The following is a 20,646-nucleotide window of genomic DNA, read 5'->3' on the forward strand; positions in this document are numbered from 1 at the left end:
GTAAGCGCTGTTGCTGCAACTGCTGCCTGATGGTGTCGCTGAAGCCATTGCCGACCATAAACAGGCGGCAAGCTTTATTGTCACTTGATTGCCGCTACACGGTTGCTTCCACACAAACATTCACAGGCACACACATACACACTTGTCGGTGCATGTTCCCAGCATGCGTTGCGTTTGTGCGCCTGCGTGCTGCCGTTCGTCGACTAACAACTGCCGTCCCCCATTTCCATTTCCAGCGGCAACAATATTTATGACTCGTCATTTGATAGATTCGAAAGTGAAAATTAATTGAAAAGAAAATTGTAACGATTGCGAATTGCACTTTTATTCATTTTATGCACTCTTTTATTTTTCGTTTGCACTTTTTACAATGATATTACTAAGCAAGTGATGATGGGTTAATACGAGTAGCCAGTGTGGACCCACTCGAAACCCATAGCGGTTAAGCGGCATTTAAAAATTAGTGACAGCTTAAAAAGAGTGCGAGATTTATTGACTGGACGAGGAATAAGAGAAAAAATATTTTTTTTCGATTTTAATTTTTTCTACACAAATACAATACTTACAATTCGTTTAAAAATTATAATTCATAAATTTCGTAATTTTATTTTTCGAGAAAACATAAAGTATCCTACTTCAAGATTTTACAATCCGCAATCGAAGATTTCACTTTCTCAAGATTTAATGTAATAAATAAAATTACTTATAAATCTGGCAACACTGTAAATGTCTGCCTAATAATAGCAAATGTCAAATATAAGCTTAATAGTTATTTTCGCACAGTGAAACGTTCTGGTAAAGATCTAAAAAAAACAAGAACAAGAAAAAACGTTGATTGATTGCACTGCATCTATAATACCCTTCACAATTACGAAATATTCTATATAAAAAGTTGAGCCTTATCGTTCAGTTTTAATGGCAGATATATGCTATAGTGACGCGATATCGGTGCTTCCGACAAATGAGCTGCTTCTTGGGAAGAAAAGACATTGTGCAAAGACAGAAAGACGGACAGACAGACGGACATTTCTAAATCGACGTCTTTAAAAAATTCTTTAATTTGAAGCTATGTTCTCCCATCTCAAAAAATTATCAAAACTTTATTTATTAACTAAACTTTTCCACTTTTCTACCGCACTCGTGTCATTGTGCGCTGACGCTCGCCAAGTTCTTCCACGCTATCATATTTACACAACATTCCCATTGACAATAATGCTATTCCACAGAAATATTCAAACACTACGTTCGCGCTAATAAATCTTCTCGCTTATTACATAAAATCGTTTGTATCGTTTCCTTTTGGTGGACCGCAAAATTTCCGACTAATCTTCGCCGCTATGGCAATAAATTCGTACTCTCATATCACTAAAATAGAATGCCAGCAAATAAATTACATGAAAGAACCACTTATTTACACACTAACTTACTTAGTTACTTATGTAAGGCTAACTTAGCAACAGCACCGTTTGTTGTTGCCGACCTTACTGATTCCTCCTTTGTAAGCTTAGTTCGCCGTACTTAACTGCGTCGCTACTTAGGCGTTATCCAGATTCATTTCGACTGTCAGCCACTCAATTCGGACGTTTTATTTAAGTTTTAGCAGTTTGTACTTTTGCAGTTCTCTTCCTTTTTCATTTATCTAAGAATGACTTTGTATCGAGTGTATTGCAAATGTGTATGTGTGGACATGAGAAAAGTGGCGTCTGAGACACAATAAATTCTTGAAATGTCTCGTTTTACAACTTATTTGCTTGTTTAGTCGATCAACTGGGCTGAGAGCAGTTAATTTACCAATTCTTGTTCTTGTGGAGAAATATGGCTCATAAAGTACAGATGTTGTCGCTTTAGTGAATTAGTAAATTAGTGAAATATTATTAGTTTTTACATACTAATTACCAGCTACCAGATTTAGATTGAGATTTAGGGATGATTCAAAATTTGAGATTGAAATTGGGATTGCAATTGAGACTAAAATTAAGATTGAAGTTGAAATTGAGATTATAGGAATTTTCATAGGCATTTATTTAAGATCGAAGCATAGGAGTATATTAAAGATGAAATTGACTTTACGGTGAGGTTAAGGATTAGAGTATATTAGAATTAAAATTTAGGCTACAATTGAAAATTCAAATTTAGGCTGAGTTTGATTTGAGTTTGGAGCTTAGATTTGTTTTAATTCCAATAAACAGATATTTGTGCTTGTCTACTTTTCTTTAAATTATATATTCTTTTGCTTTCGCACTTGTTTTCGATTTTTATTCCATAGTGTTAAATGTGTTTTGCTTTTCATTTCTATTTTCCATTTCATTTTCATTGTGAAGCGCTCAACGCCACAACACACATCAATCTATATGCTTGCATGTATGTATGTGTATATGTGTGCATGTCTGGAGTCACAATTTGCCATATCGATAATTTTGATTTAACTTCATTTTCATTTCATTGGAATAAGTCCATATACTAAGTAGACGAGCACTTGCGCTTGGAAATTGGAATGCATTACGATCTGGCTGTGAATTATGTGAATATGTGTATGTGTGTGTGTCGCATATGTGAAGTCGCATTTTGGTTTGGTATAAACTCGACTTTAGTCAGTAGCAGATTTTACAACGAGCGACGCGCACACAATTTGACGAATACAAAATATGGTTTTCACAACAAAAATTCTATAAGCGTGGACTCGGGTACCTCAACGGGATATTTGCATAGTACAAAAAAATTTTCGTGCCAACAGCTATTACAACTAGTGGTTTTGCACTATTTGAAAATACATTTGAAATATTGAATGAAAATTAACAGTAAAACAAGTGAACGCGTGTGACCAAGAGTGACTTTCTTTGTAACATTTTAATATGTTCTCGCTTGTTTGTTGTGGCATCAAAAGCAATTATCTGCACTCGCCCAATTGCGATTTTATGACTAAACTAGTGGCCGCAGTGTCCATCAATCATCTACATTTCTTTATGCAAATAGTTCAGTAAGATTTTTGAAACCTCCATTAAGAGTTTTTTATATAAATTATACCTTTATTATCTTTATAAGTAAAATGTGTCTAATGATTGCTTCAGTGCGGCTTCTTGCGGTCAGGCGCTCTTGTGACTTCTTGTAACTTCATATTGGAGCTCTCGGGCCTTTTAGCATTCTAAACTCTAGAAGTTAAAGGCTAAAACTTTTTTAAAAAATAATAGAGGTTCTAACAATAAATCTATTTTTTGCATTAAATCGAAAAATTTAACTAGCATTTAATTAGAATGATCCGTTTTAGGTCAAATATGCATCGCTTTGTCCATTGTCTCTGTTGGCAAAAAGCTGGACAGTCGCTTTTCACAAGCTTCTCTTGAAGGAAATTTTTCACTATCAAACTTATTCGCCATAGACAGCCACAGGTAATAATCATTTGAAAACAGGTCCGCACTACAAGCTCCCGCAGCTTCTGGCGACCCACTATTAACGTGTATGACATTTCATTGTTCTGATGGAACACAATTCCTCTTCTTCAGACAGTCCAATTGTTGACATAGAGATTCGAATTAAGTGTTTGACCACAGGGAAGCAGCTAATAGTAGATGACACTCCAGCCCCACCAAACACATAGCTAAACCTTCCTGACTATCAATACTGGCGACCGATTCCACCATGGCCGTTATCGCTTAACGTTGTCGTAGTGACCCACTTTTCATCACCAGTAACGATCCGCTTTAGAAATAGTTCGATTTTGTAGCAATTCAACAGCCTTTCAGAGCGTGGTGTATCTTTGACATCAAAACTACCGGAACGGAATCGATGATGACTGACAGTATCAGGACCATAAACACCAATCACATTTTCAGTCGCTTGGCTTTCGTTTTGGTCGAAGAAAAACTGTAAAATATGGAATATTGCCTCTTTGCTGGTGCCCATCTCTGACGCGATCTCGAACAAGACTGAGTCAAGCAATTACGAAACTGCCTGCTATTCTTTTGAGTATGAAATCGTAGCTTTCTGAAACGATATACAGACTAGGTGAGCCATGTGTTGGAAAAATACTAGATTTATTTTTATTGGAGGTCATATATATGGGTTTTACTGTTTTCTTCGCTTAGATTTATGTATATATAGATATTAATTATAAATATCAGAACTTTAAGCCATATTAGCTATATTCTTACAATCCCTCAGAGAATTACCAAAAACAAATATTTTATTATATTTACCTTCGCATCTTCCCTTCAAAAATGACATATACATCAAAGAATTGCCCGTCTTACTTTGATCGATATTTAACTGTTTTAAGAAAAATTTAAAATATGTTGCGTTAGAGAGTGTAAAAATAAAAACGTCACAATTAGAACACTTATATAAAAATGTTTCAACTCTCTGCTTAAAAATCGAGACTTAAGCTTAGTTATTTATATTTTTATTATTTTCCGCAAATGCCATGCTCAGTAACTTAGCTGATTATAGAAGGCTTCAGTTCAATAGAAAGTAGACGCAGGCATCAATTTATACAGACCTAACAATACGCAAGTATTTTCGTTACTTTTTACTTATTAAAAAAAAAAAAAAACTAAATAGACATAAATGTATATAACTGTGCTAATTACTCAATTCCGCAAAGAGTGCAGTTATCTCTTACGATTTTCCTTTGTATTCAAATGCCACACGGACAACAATGCTCCACTTACCTCATTAACTGATCAAAAACCGGGTTAAATATTTATAAATGTATCTTCAAGTAAATAAAAATCAACAAGTGCAGTGTATCCGCGTACAACAAGAACAAGTAACGGTAATTTTGTGCAAATTCCTTTGCTGATTAGCCCAGTGGCAAGTACGATGAATTTCACCACAAAAACGCCTCTACAACAACGCAGACAGACTTGTGAGCACGCCCATTTGCTTGGCTACATGCACACAAATCTCTATTTGCCACTTCCTTTTAACCGTTTGCAACGCGTCCGCCTTAAGGCCACTTGCTGCACTTGCAACCACTCTGCCACATACGCCATATGTACCACTATGTACAGTATGTATTTACATGCGTGTTGCCAATTGGCGCCATCGATTGACTTCCTCGAATACAAATTTATTGTAAAACATAGTTAGTGGAAAACTAAGCCATGAAAATGGAAATAAAAATATTTGCTGTGCAGAACTGCGTTGCATGTCTTGGCTGACGAATGCATCGCGTGTGAAAATGCCAACAATTTATGTGCGAAATAAATCACGGTAACGAGCAAATTTCAACAGTCAAAAAACATCAGAGACAGAAGAGATAAAAAGAAGTGCAGTCCGGTGGAACGAATTACTGCAGAGTCTTCCATCACCATTATATTTTCAATGTTCGAAAATTTTTTAAAAAAAATATTTGAAAATAAATTATTTTATAAGTATCATCGTTTGCCAAAAAAAGCTCAGTTTTAGCCCTGCGAATATTGAATTTGAAAACTGATACTCGTATTTTATCACTTGCTCGCTGTTTAAGAAAATTTTGGTCTTTTAGTGTTTGAAAAAATGTTCTCCGAAAAATCGATTTTTAAGCTTATTTAATTTGTACAGAAGATGAACATACTGTTGCTTTCATAAATATTCCCTCCCTGTCACAACTTTTTACACCCACCACTGTACATCCGCTGTTGCTTTGAGTTAGTTTTAACTGTCACTAAATTTAACCTATATAAATATCGCAACTGCCTTGTTGTCGCTCATCTCATACTTCTCTTATTTCTATACGTACTTTGTATGTACCCAGTAGTAAAATTATGTCTGCAAGGGTGGTGCAGAAAATTATTGAAATTAGACGCCATTTTTCTAAAATTTTCGTTTTTCTTTTGTAGACTAAATATTTACCAGACCGCTCTCGTATATTATAGCTATATTCCCCTTTTAGCTCGATACACTTGACCGAACAATGCGCATGAATCTTCTTTAACAAAACTGAAACGTAAGTTTGCTGAATCCAAAAATCAGCATCCGTTCGTTAATGTTAATTTTTCTAAAATTTTCGTGCCGTGCGACGGAAATTAATAGCAGCTGTCTACGAGAATGCTCTACACGATAATAAATTTCTCTGCAATAGTGGTGTCATCGGGCGGTGAGTCTAGGTACTTATCGGACCGCCCTCGTACTAGCATATGTCAGCTATGCGCTGATATTGTAGTTGAAATTTTTTTCATTTGCATGTATTATTATTGTTATTGTTGTTTCACTAGCTAACAGCCTTTTGGTTGCTCCATTTAAAAAGCGATGTCTAGTGGTGCTTCTTCAGAGTGAAACTTTCCTTGCATGCAACAGAACCCTCAAAGCGGTGAAATTGCTATGCTTCTTTTTCCAGAAAAAAAATTTAAAGGGAAAATTATTTACTTACACAAATCTACACTATCTTCAAATTAAAAACTTAAAATGCACACTTTCTTTTCGATACCTAATGCTGTTTGCTGATTCACATCAGTTACAAGCCAAACGTACGGTGGTGTAACTAAGCGTATTTAAAAAATATAGTTTTTTCACCATCAACGAGGCATATAAATCACTGCTCCATCACACATCACAAATCTAACATTGCCATCATTTGTCAATTATGCTTTATGATCGGCTACAAAAATTGTTACCACACACACACTGGCATACCGCGGCTTAAGAGCAACTAAAACTTCGACTGCGCGTCGCCGCAAATGGTAGTGGCAGCAACTTTTACCATGCCACATGCGCATGCGGTAAACCTTTTGTGCAATGCAACAGCGACAATCAGCCACTTTAGTCGCTGCCAAGCGCGTGCAACATTATGCACATCATCAACGGTGCGCGCGTCCCAAAGTGGCAATGCAATGCCCCAACACGTCCGTTGCGGACAGACAGACAAACTGACATTACTAATTAATAATTTTCGAATTAAAATCCCATTAGATATGAAATTTGGATAAAAAAATTCTCAATTGGTTGCAACGCGGCGCGGCGCAGTGGAGGTAGTGAAGAGGCAGGCATGCGCGCAGTCTGTGAATTAGTGAGGCTGTTAGGCTTTGTAAGTGCCCGTTGTTGGTCTATGGCAACATACAACGGGTATGGATGTTGCTGGAGAGTTACACTTGTATCGCCACGATCACCTGCCGTGTTCACCACAATGCAATTTCAGTTAACGCCACTGCCACATACTATGGCATCTAGTCTTGTTATAGTTGCTATTGCTATTGCAACGGTCAATTGAATTGATAGTATCGCTCGGGGGAGCAGCAACAAAATCAACAATATTATATAGTAGCTTATGTATGGAGCTTTTATTACATTGCAATAAGCACGAAAGAAGACAGTTGCAGCTACTGCCGCCTCGTAGGCAACTTCTGTGGTTATGCGCTCGCTTTCGTCGCTTTTGTATTTTTTTGTGTGTGCGTTCATCTACTTGAATGGCGCTGCTATCCATTCATTAAAAAGTTCAGCTAAGGCCATGGCGGCAACGGTAGCAAGCGTGCTAGTTACTGTAGTGTGGCACGCGCTCTACTTGCAACACTTTGCATGGGCATTCTGACATTGCCGCAAGTCAAACTATTTTGATTGCGAGAAAATTGCAAAATTGTCATTATGAAAACGTGGTCACAGCAAAGGAATTATACAGTGTTAAGCACATCAAGATTTCGCACGCATGTCGTGAAAGTTTCCCTTTTGTTGCGCCTATTATCAACGCATTCATTTCATTTTGTTTCGGTTGAAATTTGTTTTCCTTTTTACTCATTCTTTTACTCTCTGTGGGTACTTATAAGTGCATTTTTATGGCGATATTTTTATTGTTATTTCAATTTATGCAATTTTACCCCTTTTGATACTATTTTGTACAAAAATATTGTAAATTATATTTTCACGCAGTACTACTCATAAATACCAATAGCTTCGCTGAAAATCAATACTTTCTGAACTACATCGCCGTTTTTTGTTGGGTGTTCATCGCACTTTCAATTCTGCATATTTCTGTAGCCATTCATTTTATCTTCACATTTTAATTTATGAAATTTCGAATAGAAATTTTGATGATCGGTTTAAATGTGGAGAGATCGTTAAAGGGTGCCTTTTTTCGTTGACCCCTCAAGTCATTAACAAAACCGATTTTTGTTGAATTTGTTTATATTATATATTTTCTATTTTTCTCGATCATCTACAACATTCTATATGCCTTTTTTTTATCCTGTAGTAGTCTTCATAATGGTACTTTTATGGTCGTTGGCAACACATTTTCAAAATACTGTGCTGTCTTCCGTTTTTCTCTTGTACTCCAGAAAAATTGTAAGACCTTGATTTATGGTATTGGTATTTACTTACCATACTTACGAAATCCTGACTGGTCCGTGGAAAATTTTTTATTAGACCTGGAAAAGTAAGAACATAGTTTCAATATGAGCAGAACTCTTTTAAATAAGCTTAGGTTATAATTCCATAGTTCTATTTTTTTTGGTTGAATAGTAAAAAATTTAATAATACAATTTTGAAGCTGAAAAGTTTTGTAATCTACCACTTTTATTTACCACATATATATATGCATATTTACTACAATATATGTTCCACCTTAGTATCATCAAAAACCAATACTTGTCCATGTCATCATTCACAATCGTTTATACTCTTGTCCATTATTTTTTATAATTGAGGCATAAGAAAAACTCCCACTTTCTTATTTTAATTGCTGTCACAATAAAAAGTGTGCACTTTGGCACTTTAAATTTGGTGGCTTTCTTTAGAATGTTTTCGTTATCATTTCAGTTTTTGTTTATACTAATTTATTTCGGATCAATTAAGTGTGCGGCTCGTGTGAGACGGTTATGTGTTGGTTTCTGCAACCGCAAACAAAAATAATATTAAAGTAAATCAAAATAATTTTTAGTATAGAAATTTGAATAAAAATAATTTTGTTTTTATTACTAAAATTAATTTTATTCACACACATCTACCGACATATATTTTTAACCAAAAACGCAAGCATTTGTTTTTAAAATTTTTTATTATCATTTCATCCTCTAACCCCAAAGTGCTATTATTTTCAATCTCACTAATAGAATTGGCGTCATGTCTACAAGGCGCTCATACTGTTGGAGTATTTAATCAAAACTGGCACCGAGAAAGTGGTTCAACAGTGCAAAGTTAATATTTTCGCCATACAAATACTGCGTGAATTCGTGTACTTTGAAGCGAGTTAAGACCAGGGCACGCATCTGCGCGAAAAGGCTAAGCAGCTGGTGAATTTATTGAAGGAATTGATGTGCGTCTACAGCTTGCGCTGAGCCAGAGCGAACAAGATATCAAGTGTGTAAATTTATTGTCTGCCGCCATTCCAAAATTCTTTCATTTGTCTACTATTTCAGAGATCAAACGGTTTCAGCTGCCGGCGCCTAAAGAGTAAGAGCCGCAATCACATCTGTTAGATTTGATGGACATTTCTCTGCTCGCCAGGAGTATTTCAAGTCCACCATTGGGCGCTACACAATTTACTGAAATTATGTTGTATCTACAACACAGCATCACTATTCGATGAAAAACTCGTCGTTTGGATAATCTAATAAAGCCCGTGCAAACGCAGTCACAAGCTGGCAATGCTGCCTACAATCCCTTTAGCGATACTGTTATATCACCAAAAACAAATCTATTCCATAACAACAACAGCCAGAGGTGAGTCATTTATGTAATATTCGCTTGTAATGTATTTGCATGGTGGAAAAGTTCGGTTATAAATACTCAAAAGCTACTGAAAACTATAAAAAAGTTAACCTATCCGTTTCTTACTGTTTTTTACAGGTACCGCCCATTAACCAGCTTAAACAGCAACAGAATTTTGCTATGACTATGAATCAGGATCCTTGGGCGCCGGTTGCAAACTCCTCTAATGCGTCTCAGGTACGTTTAGCCATACAGTTATAGCATAATTCCATAATTTCATAACAAAAACGAAAATTAATTTAAAATTTCTCGTAAGCGATATTTTCAAGTAGAGAAAAATGTTTGAAAATTTTATTATGAGTAATTTAAGCCAATATCTTTGGTGCATGGTCTGCTAGGGTCTAAAATGCATTATGCGGTTTTAAAATTCTTAACTAATTACCCCCCCAAAAATATTTATTGCTTATTGTGATTATTTCGCTTAATTAAATTTTTTGTAGTGAATGTGCTCTAAATATATAATTTTTTTTTACTTACCACAATTTGCTATAATTTAACTTATACTTTCATTTGACTTTATTAGCTCAAATAAATCCTGGAACTATCAATTCTTTAATTTTTTGATTTCTGTTCTCAATTCACCAAAAAAAAAAAACATAAAAATGATTGCTTACGCATCAAAAAAAAACAAAAAACAACCAAACCAACAACTCAAAATTGTTTTGTTCTCCTTTTGACAACTTAAGTCCTCCAGAAACTTGTTCACTAATTACGATAGCGACGACTTTACAAGTTTAAATAGTAGCAGGGAGCATAATCGCAATGACATACTTAATAACAGTATTAATAGTAATAACAAACAAGCCAACAACAACTACAATAACAATAACAAACCAGCTATGCAATACTCCAAAAGTGATTATGACGTCTTCAACTCCTCGTTTGTCAGCTCAAGCGACTTCTTTATTTATCCCAACAGCAACAACCGCAATAACAACATTAATAAAAGTCAACAAGATAGACCATACCAATTCCAAACACAAGTGCAAATTCATAGTCAAAGTGTAGATAATATATGTAATATGCAAATTTTCAGCGACAGTGACAGCGACGATACTGCCCACGTCAGCTACAACAATGCAAACAACATTTGGTAATGCCGATGGTTTTGGCAACAGCTTTGATAACAATAGCGGCGCTGGTGGCGTTGGCAGTGGCTCTATGTTCAATGCGAATTCTTCGATGAACCACAACAACAACTTTGTGCATAATCTCGATAATAATGCAATATTTTCGACGTCAACCTTATCGTCATCGTCGTCGGGCAACTGTAAGCTGGAAGTCAGTGTCCAGTTAACACGCTCTGATTGCTCGGAAAAAAAATTAAAATAGTACCGTATTAATACAAAGTTGCTGTACTTGTTCGTTGTACGTTGGCTATAAAGCGTGCAATACATATTTGTTGAGTTTTTTGCTACACTCTGCCGTTGCTATCCTATTTGCGTTGAACTTGTTGCTGTGTCGAGCATTTATTTTTACATTTGAAATTTGAGCTTGTTAATTTCAAATTAGTTACTTTTTTTTTATTCGTTATATTGCCCCGATTTTATTCGTTGCTCGTTACTTGTTTTTTTTAGGTTTGCTGGTTTATTTCTCGTTTTGTGTTGAAACATACGGGCCTCACTATGCAAGTGTTCTTTTGGGGACTTCAAGAGGCACTCCCTCCTGCGGAACCCTCTATTTAATTTTTTTAAGTTTCGTGTTTTGACCTCGAAGACTGTGACAAGTCCAACGCAGCGAGAATCGTCCTCTCGCACGGTGGCTATCTGAGCGTTTATGACTCTAAGTGCTGTGGTGGTGCTGTGCGCTTTTCAAAGCCATGCTGATGGTCTGCTAGACTCATTTGGTGAGTGAATGTCGGTAGTAGCAAGGCCTTAAGTGTCTTCACTACTGGGGAAAGAGTCCCCTTTGTTAGCAGGTTTCGCAGGTTTCATTAGTGGGACCACTCTTCCGACTTTCTACACATCGGGTATTAGGAGAGTGGTCATCGACAAGTTGAGGTGAGGTAGCTTAACCTCGTCGAGCCTAGGTGTTTTAGCATCAGCATGCTTATTCCGCCAGGGACAAGGGATTTGGACGATTTGGTCTTATTGATTTCACTCTGAACCTCCCCATCGGTGAAAGTAAGTGGTTCGCAGTCATTTTGCGCAGCCGTCGGGTAACAGATCGTTAGCCTTGTCAGCCGAAGGGTGCAGTGTAAATTGCCGGCCAAAGTAGCTCGCGCAGTTCTTTGGGTCCGAGGAGGCATGGCCATCGAATTGAATTTCGATCGTCAATCTGTTCCGCCAGCGATCGTTGACAGGCAGGAGTGCCAAAGATAGTGGTGCGCGTTAAATTCGCCTAGCACTAAATGGTTTTCACCACGAAGTAGCGCACCTATGTTCGGGCAGCATGTAACTGGGGGAATGTATATATTAAATATCTCGAGCTCGGCATCGCCTGACCGCACAGCTATACTCTGACATTCAAGGGTAGTGTCCCTGCGGTCGATGTAATGATATTGCACGGTGTTGTGCAGTATGAAGGCTAGGCCTCCACAATTATCTCGCTCGCGATCCTTGGTTTTTTAGACCGCAGCTATCTATACGCGTTCCCGGCTCATAAATGCAACTATCTCCTTGATCTTACTTTGAAGTCCGTTGCAGTTGAATTGTAAAAGTCGCGTTTTTCTCGGGTGTTTGGGGGGTGTTCCTGTGGGTGAGGAAGGTACGTGTAAGTGGTGGTAAGCTGTAATATCCGCATGGGCGGTTGTCACACAGTGGTGTTGTTTGGCGAGCGGGATGCAGGTTGTAGAGGGGATTGATCAGACTGGAAGTCATGCTGCCTGTGTGAGCTCCACATAAGCCCGTGGCCGGATAAAATCCGGGTCAATTCCTAATCTAGTGCGAATCTTATTATACGGTGATCTGACATGGGTTCCGATCCATTGCCCGATCAGCCCTGTCATAAGTTCGTTACCAAGAGTGATGTCAAGCACCTCCCTTCTTACACTAGTTACAAAAATGGGTTCGCACCCCACGTTTACAATGCTTAAATTCCTGCTAACTATAAATTCGAGCAGAGACCCACCCCGTGTATTACAGTCTGTGCTGCCCCTTTTCGTGTGATGGGCGTTGGCGTGGCATACTAGGCCGAGGGGCAGGTTATTCCTCCTGCAGTATTCCACCAGGTTACCGACGGCCTCTGGGGGTGCTTCAGAGTCTCCCCTGCAAAGTAGGCCAGGTCTCGTGTTAGGAACTCTGTAATACAAACGAAATCATTATCGTTACTAACTAATATACAGGTTCTGGGTCTCTCACTAGAGAGATCCCAGATTACCTTATTTGACTCCGTTTTGAGCCCTCTGACCTCTCCTTTGTAGATCTATGGCGTCTTAGGCTTAAATTGACTCATGACCACCCATCTGAACCTGTAGTTCAGGCAAAAGCTCTCCCTCCTGACAACTTTATATGATTCGTCATTTATGCAGCCACCCGAAATGCTCGACCTTGCTAGTGACTACTTGCCAGGCCGGTATACTAAGGCCCTTGTTCTGATTTTTAATGAGCCCGCGAGCAAACTCATACGGCTTGCCTGCCCACCTGAGGAGGAACACCGTCGTGTTATGCATGGACGGTAAGTCGTCTCCTTTCTTTGCGCAGAGGACGGGGCCATTCCAGCCTGCCAGCTTGGGAGCGATCTCCCTCAACCAGCTAGCAGACCTCTCCTCCTTGTAGTTCACCTGCAGCATACCTCCTTTAAAATATACTCCATGGAAGGAGGCTGCATATACAGACTCTCTGAATACCTCCTCCATGAGTAGGTCCTGTATCACGTCAAACTCCACCGACCCCAGTGTCTCCGTCGGGTAGTTCAGAGGTAGCACAGCTACACAAATGCCTTTATGGGCATCCGCATATCTGCGCTGTCCCTCCACCGCTTGAAGAGTGTTCGGGGAGAGTCATTGCTTCTATGCCGCGTGGTGTTAAGTGGCTCCTATGGCATCAGCTGCCCACTCTTGCGCTTCGCGGCTTGGGTTTAGAAGGCGCTGGCTTTCTCCTGAGATCATCCTGTCCGCCGGGACTCCCGGTGGTGGTAGAGGGGGAGTCTGCCTCCCCTCTTCCTTTTTTTGCGAGCCCCCCCAGTAGATACCCGTTGCGACTCACCCGAATCCGAGCAGCTGATCCTGCTTGAGGAAGTCTCGGTAGAGTTCGCGTTGTCAGCGCCGGCCGCAAATCTCGCCTACTGAGCGCCGCTGTACGAGGGCATGACGTCGTCATCGTCCCTTACATGCTCCTCGAACAACGCTGGCTCTTCTGACGAAAGGGCGTGCAGGCAGCTGAACTTCTGTTTATCCCCTGTACCTCCCTTACCTGCATCGGTGCTTGATTTGATGGCCTCCTCCTTGTCCGTTCGCTGCTGTTATTGCCTTGTTGTTTAATTTGTTGTGGTATCGGTTTTTTCGGTTGTTTATGTTATTTGTTTGTTGTCGACATGGCGAGCTCTTGGTTGCCGCACGCATGCGGCTTCTGCCTACCCGTGTGAGAGGTGCTATACAGCACTCCTCAGAACTGTTGGGATATGCCGAGAATGCGACGTAAGGCCCTGTACCACGGCAAGCTACTCGCTATTTGCAAATGAAACTTAATAAACGCTTTAAACAAATTAATCGCATGCTACAAAGAAAAATTAATTCGAAACGTTTTAGAACCGTCTTTGGTTTAATGAAACATTTTGATGTGTTGTTTATAAGTAGCAGCGTTATTTTATTGTCTAACAAGTAGAGTAGTGTCGTTAGAGTAGTGTCGTTAGATGCATAGAATCACTTACTTGGAAATAACTTAAGAAATTGTAGCAAACAAACTAACATTTGAGAACATCTGAGCTAAAAAAGAAATATGCATGACAATTGCGGTGCCCTACTAAACTAACAACGGATTTAGTGTGTATGTATATTATATTATATATTTTTAGCGTTATTATGTATAAAAGTAAATATTTCTTATTGCAAAAAATTTATTTCCTTTTTATAAATTTTTCTGTTTATTATACAGTAAAATTTCAAGGTACTAGACAATTAAACGGTTTTCCATCTCCTTTCAGAACAACAACAATATGCCTTGGATGACCCCGGAAGCAGCATCGTCGTCAAATCCATTCTTATCGTAAAGTGGTTTCTTAAATGCGGAAATTTACATAAGGCGGGCTATAAAACAGCGTGCGCGAGCTAGAGGAATAAAGAGTTCTTTTTTTGATATAGATATACGCATAAAAGAAAGAAAAAGTAACCCGAAAAAATCAACAATAATGATAGTAAGGAATATAACTTTAATTGTAATAAAAGTTTGAAAAGCGGTTAGGGCAATTGTAATTGAAACAAAGAGAGCGCGCAACAAACTGTTGTGAGCGCATGTGCGCGTGTGTGGGTGTGTTTGTAGCGCCAATAAATTGAGTATTGTTAATACTTAAAAGGCAATGTAAAGAGCCACATTGCGCTTTACAAACGTTGCATGAGCAGCAAAACCAAAAGAAAGCGTCGGTCAGAAAAAAAATTAGAAACAGCGCTCAACCAGTTTTGAATATTTGGAGTGCAATTATATATATTACATTCAGTTGCTCGACCAACCGAGTTCGCTTACTTCCACTACAATGCTCCCCATTAAAAAAATTATAAGATATAACACTCCTGTTGCATAAGTATTTGCTCCAGACATACGACATTAAATTGAAATTTGAAAATAGGCCGGTGTAAATGGTAAACTATACAACACTCAAGCTTAGCAGCAATATAAAAACAACAAAAACGATAAGAAAATCAACTAAACTAATATAATTTCTTATTTATTTAGAACATAAAAATATATACAAAACCAAAAAAATTTTATAAAAACCAAATTGATGCATTTTTACTGATAAAACAACAACAACAAGAACAAAAGCTGCAATATGAAAGGATAAAAAACAAACTTTGCATTGAAAAAGTGGTTTGATATGAAGAAGAAGCATAAATGCAGAGAAAAATACAGTCCATATAACAGTAACCACGAAAATTTGCAGCGATTGAATTAGGCAACGCATCATGCATATGTATTAATGTGGCACATACTGCACATAGTAAGTATTATATGCCCGCCGGCAGGAAAATTTGCTATTTATTTGACCGCAACCGCAGCAACGCATACATACATACATCTAAAATAGCATGCGCGTGTGTGTGAGAGCACTGATTTTAGGTGGCGTCGACGTGCAATTCGCTTTCTTTGTAACATCTCCTGCCCAAGCTGCCACATATGCTTACATACAAGTATAAGTATTCATGTATGTGTGTGTGGGTGTTTCACTCAATTTGTATTATTTTATTTTATACACGCGGCGTGCCTGCTGTATCACGATTATGTTAATTCGGTGCATGATAGCCCGCTGCAACAACAATAAAGCGAAAGTGTTTGGCACATTTTCTGTGGTATGACTAAGGTAGCGACGCCACAATGCCCACCTTATCAGCGGCGACTCGTGTTGCGTAAAGGCGTTGATGCGACCACGTCACAGCTGATACATTTCTCCTTCGTGCACATGAGTACAATACATATACATATATATGTATGTAAATAACTGCACTCACTCCTCATTGGCAATTCTAATAATTGAGCTGCGATTAGTGCCCAGAGCAAAAATTGTTCGTCTAGCCAATAAAAGCTGTATTTAAATGTATGTGTGTATTTCGAGGCGTCTGGTAACATAGTTGTGCGCAGGCGCGTCACATGTTTGGCATAACATTTGACCTCTGTTACACCGCATCTATGCACTATTTGGAACTATCAGCGCCTCCAGCTGTTTTGCGGTGACATCACACCACAAGTAGTTTGGCGACTAGTGGGTAGAGTTTGTCAAAACATGCCGTCATTTATGCGGAAATTTCAAATTTAACCAACCTTTAAGCAAAATTTCAAAAAGCAAAAAAATATGAAATAACTGTATAGGAAAAAGCTCTTATGTAAGCGCCAGAAATGAAAATATTTTAGGTTGGTTTTCATTGAACTTTTAGGTTATAATTTTTATTGGAAAATTATTGCGTTTCATCAGTTACATTTTTTGCTTATTTTCTCAGTATACGATTTTCTTAATCCAGTGTATATAGCTGGCGACACGTGTGTACACCCCCGGCACCCCAGAACCGCAACCATTGCCACGTACGGCATTTCGTAAAAGTAATTCTCATCACCAGTACGGTACATTAAAATGGGTCCGCCAGAGTCTTCCTGCGGTTTTAAGAAAAAACAAATATTTGTTTCAAAATATTCAACGATAAAATGAAATTTCAACAAACAAAAAAATAACTTTTCAGCAATCAAAATATTTGAATTCGCAGAGCACATCTTTCAAGGTTATTTCCTCACCTGAGAAGTATCGCTCATTCCAACTGTATCATTTGCACACAACTCCGAATGAATAATGCCACGATAAAGCAAATCGTCATCTTGCTCATAGTATTTACCGCATTCTTCATTCGTCAAAATAGTTAGGTTCGTCTTCATTAAGGTGTCCGATGCTAAACCAGCTAAGTATGGGAAAGTATACATACTAACTAAGTAAGTATAAATTTAATTATTTACTACTTTAAAATCCGCACGGTGGTGTGGTGTTATACATTTTAGCCAAAAATTTTAAAATCGTTGTTAGAGAAGTGTTCTCTTGTTTTCTGATAGTCATGGTTTAGTTTTTTTCTCACCAAATCTTGTACTTCCATAGCCGAAAGCTGTAACATTTGCTGCAAACAAGGGTAGTGCCTAAGTGCAAGCCGGACCAGTGTTGTTGAAACTCTCGGCACTAAAAAAATTATATTTGGGTATATTTTTTAACAATATAAATCTCTGTTAAAAACATTAGGAATGCCGTTTTCCTCTCAATCTAAGTGTTCGCTCCATTTGGAACGTATTTCAACAAAACCCTACTAATATGGCTCCCTCAAGCGTATATCAAACATGTCTTACGATTCCTTAGGCATCTGATGGTAGACATTGCGTGTTACATAGACACCAAGCCGGTTTCGTGTGGTTAAGCAGCTGTGATATTCGTAGCAGCCCATCACTGTGGGGTCATAAAAATTACATATTCACTGCAGGATTCGCAAAATAAAACTTTTATAGAAATTTTCCAATTACCGAAAATTGAGAGGTGTACGACAATTAAGCCAATAACGCCCGCAAAATAAAAGATTGCATATTTATACAGATTCCTGCCAGAATGTCAAACGGTAAGCGTGTGTACACAAGGATGACTAAACTTGTTCCGACATTTAGAGCAAGCTGAGTGCAGTAATTGCTGGTTTCCAAGAATTTTTTTATACTAGCAACCACAAGTTTAAAAACTAGTATAAAGAGACGGAAAGGTATGCGCATTTGAGTTGGAGTTTAATTTTGTAAAAATTTTATGTTCTCATGCTTAAAGGTTGCACAATCTATAAGAAAATCCGAGTCCATGAAAAGGCGAATCTGCCATATACGAGCAGATACCTTAGTTTGCTTACTGAACATTTTTCGAAGATCGAATTTGGTGAAGGCAAAATTTTTTTTTTTTATGAAGAAGTGTATACTGATTTTGATCGGTCAGTTTGAATGTCAGCTATATGCTTTAGTGGTCCGAATTAAACAATTTGTTCGGAGATTGTAGCGCTGCCTTGGATAACAATCTACTATGCCAAACAAGCCAATAAAACGTTCCATTAACAAGCTAACCAAGGGTTTGTTTACTTAAAGTTATTTTCGAAGATTTGTTTCAGCAAAATGTGGCTTACATTAAGGGGTACAAGTAATATAAAAACATACATATATATTTTTATGTTTCTATTTTCTTTCTATGTTTTACATATCATTTTCCAGTATTTATGTTTATTTATTTTTATAAAATAATTAGATTTAAAAGTGGAAACTCAATATTTATTCGCTTATACTATTAACCAAATGAAACATATTTAATAGTAGACAACTTTCTAAATCCAGTCTATATAGCTGGCGATTAGCGTGTACACGCCTGGTGCTCCAGTACCGCAACCAATGCCGAAAGAGATGATACCAACTATGTAGGGTACATCAAAATAGATCTTGCCGATATTACGGTACAATATATTCGGACCGCCCGAGTCACCCTGTGGGAAGTGTATTTTCAATATATGATATTCACGTACATATAGATAACAATTAGATAAAATGAAGTAATACAAAATAATTGCACAAACAAAAATATGCGCGACATATTAAAAGAAAAATTAGATAAAAAAACTTTCGAAAAATAAAACCAACTGAGCAAACATTTTTTAAAAATATCACCTCTTCCACATATTTTCAACTCACTTGACATGTATTGCCCCTCTTTACCGGGTCATTTGCACATAACTGTGAATATATAATGCCATCTTCTTCATAATATTCGGCGCATTTTTTATTTGGTAGAATACTCAGGTCTGCCTTCATTAATTTGGACGACGATAAACTGGCTGAATAGGCGGAAAAGGAGATAGAGTAGTCAGATTTATTATTATTAACATATATGAAATTTACCAAATGGTGAGTATAAAGTGTTGTATTTAATTTAATTTTAAGCTCTCTCTAAAAAGATAGAAAAATAATTTTTATATTCCTTACTCACCAAATTGTGTATTACCATAACCGATAGCCGTAACGTTTGCCACCTGTAGTGGTTTTGCCCACAAACATGCTGGTCCAGAGTTACTGGATCTCCCGACACTGTAATCACATTAGACTTTAGTACTACGAAATTCGGAGTGATGTTCTACTTACTAATATTCCTCCTTCAAAAGTATAATTGCAATGTCATTCTAAACACCCGGATAATGATACCCTGGATGTATGTGGATTTGATCGATTTCAATGTCCCTCGCCGCAGTATCGTCTAAATCGAAACCACCTAGGCGCACCCGATTGTGGTGATTCACTGAAATGTAGAGAGTTCAAATATTTGCTTTTAATTTACCGTTATATATCTCTACTTACTCTGAATGATAAAGGCAATGTGCCGCCGCTAGCAAGTGCCGACTGGTGATTAAAGCGCCACCACATCTGTATGTAATGTCACTGCTGCCAAATGTAGAGCGCCAACCTATGGCAGCCTATAAAGGCGGACTCAACAAAAATGTAAATTTTAAACATTTTTTTTATTTGTATGTATGTATGAAAGCTACTCACCATAAACGGAAATTCATTTTTCTTTGCAAGCTTGCCATTTGTTATGAATATAAAGGAGAATTTGCGGTGATCTCGCTCACATTTTGTAATGAGAAGGTGGAATTATAATGATTTAAGCAAACAAACAAGTAAGTACGTCAATTTTATTGCAATGTTTGCACTTTTTATTTACACATTTACTTATAACACTCACGAATTTGCGATATTCTTTTGTCTGAGGGCTCATCTAGTGAGGGGCAATACAAAAATCGTGTTGTTCCATTGTAACTGCATACACCCAAACATAAATCTTGCAACTCCTTAGTCAACTTGAGGTAATTAGCGCGTGTTATATAGCTGCCAAGCCGGTTTCGTGGTGTTAAACAAGGCTGATCTTCGTGGCAGGCCATTGCTAAGTGAAATGTGTACCATTTTTTATTAAAAACTTATATAATAAATGAAAACGATTTAAAAAAATTAAATTTTATATTTTATATTTACTTATAAGTAGCAATTGTGCAACTGCTAGTAAGCTGAAAAGCTGTGTAAAAGGCGTTGGCCTATACATTTTGCAAGCGTTTTTCCTTCGCCTTTTACCTGAACTTCAAACGAGCGCAGCGCATCTGACCGCAAGGATGACTAAACTTGTTCTGAAGACTTGGGGTTCTTCGTTAGAAGAAGATGTTGTTGAAGCATGTTTGCTTACATATAATCATACATACGTGCACACGTGTTCGCAACACTGATAAGAACAAATAACAATTTGACTAACCAGAAAATCAAAATAATAACAAAAATTTCAAATAATCAA

General features: G+C 37.6%; 2 protein-coding genes and 1 pseudogene across 6 annotated transcripts in view; 1 reads left to right on the top strand and 2 right to left on the bottom strand.

The window, feature by feature from the left end:
- The window catches only part of LOC118680212 (serine-rich adhesin for platelets-like), a 169,316-nt gene extending 153,767 nt beyond the window's left edge, over nucleotides 1–15,549 (top strand). For all 4 annotated transcript variants that reach the window (XM_070111094.1, XM_070111095.1, XM_070111092.1 and 1 more), the window contains 4 exons: nucleotides 9,018–9,264; nucleotides 9,324–9,627; nucleotides 9,754–9,852; nucleotides 14,758–15,549. In XM_070111094.1, coding sequence (XP_069967195.1) covers nucleotides 9,018–9,158 — 141 coding nt within the window. In that variant the 3' untranslated portion in view covers nucleotides 9,159–9,264; nucleotides 9,324–9,627; nucleotides 9,754–9,852; nucleotides 14,758–15,549. The remainder of the gene's footprint in view (nucleotides 1–9,017; nucleotides 9,265–9,323; nucleotides 9,628–9,753; nucleotides 9,853–14,757) is intronic.
- The window catches only part of LOC118682016 (serine protease snake-like), a 255,238-nt gene that overhangs the window by 230,746 nt on the left and 3,846 nt on the right, over nucleotides 1–20,646 (bottom strand). The gene's annotated exons all lie outside the window — the stretch shown is intronic.
- Nucleotides 17,380–19,937, bottom strand: LOC138855688 (serine protease snake-like; annotated as a pseudogene).

This window comes from Bactrocera oleae, chromosome 6 (genome assembly GCF_042242935.1).
Source record: "Bactrocera oleae isolate idBacOlea1 chromosome 6, idBacOlea1, whole genome shotgun sequence".
NCBI classification, from domain to species: domain Eukaryota; kingdom Metazoa; phylum Arthropoda; class Insecta; order Diptera; family Tephritidae; genus Bactrocera; species Bactrocera oleae.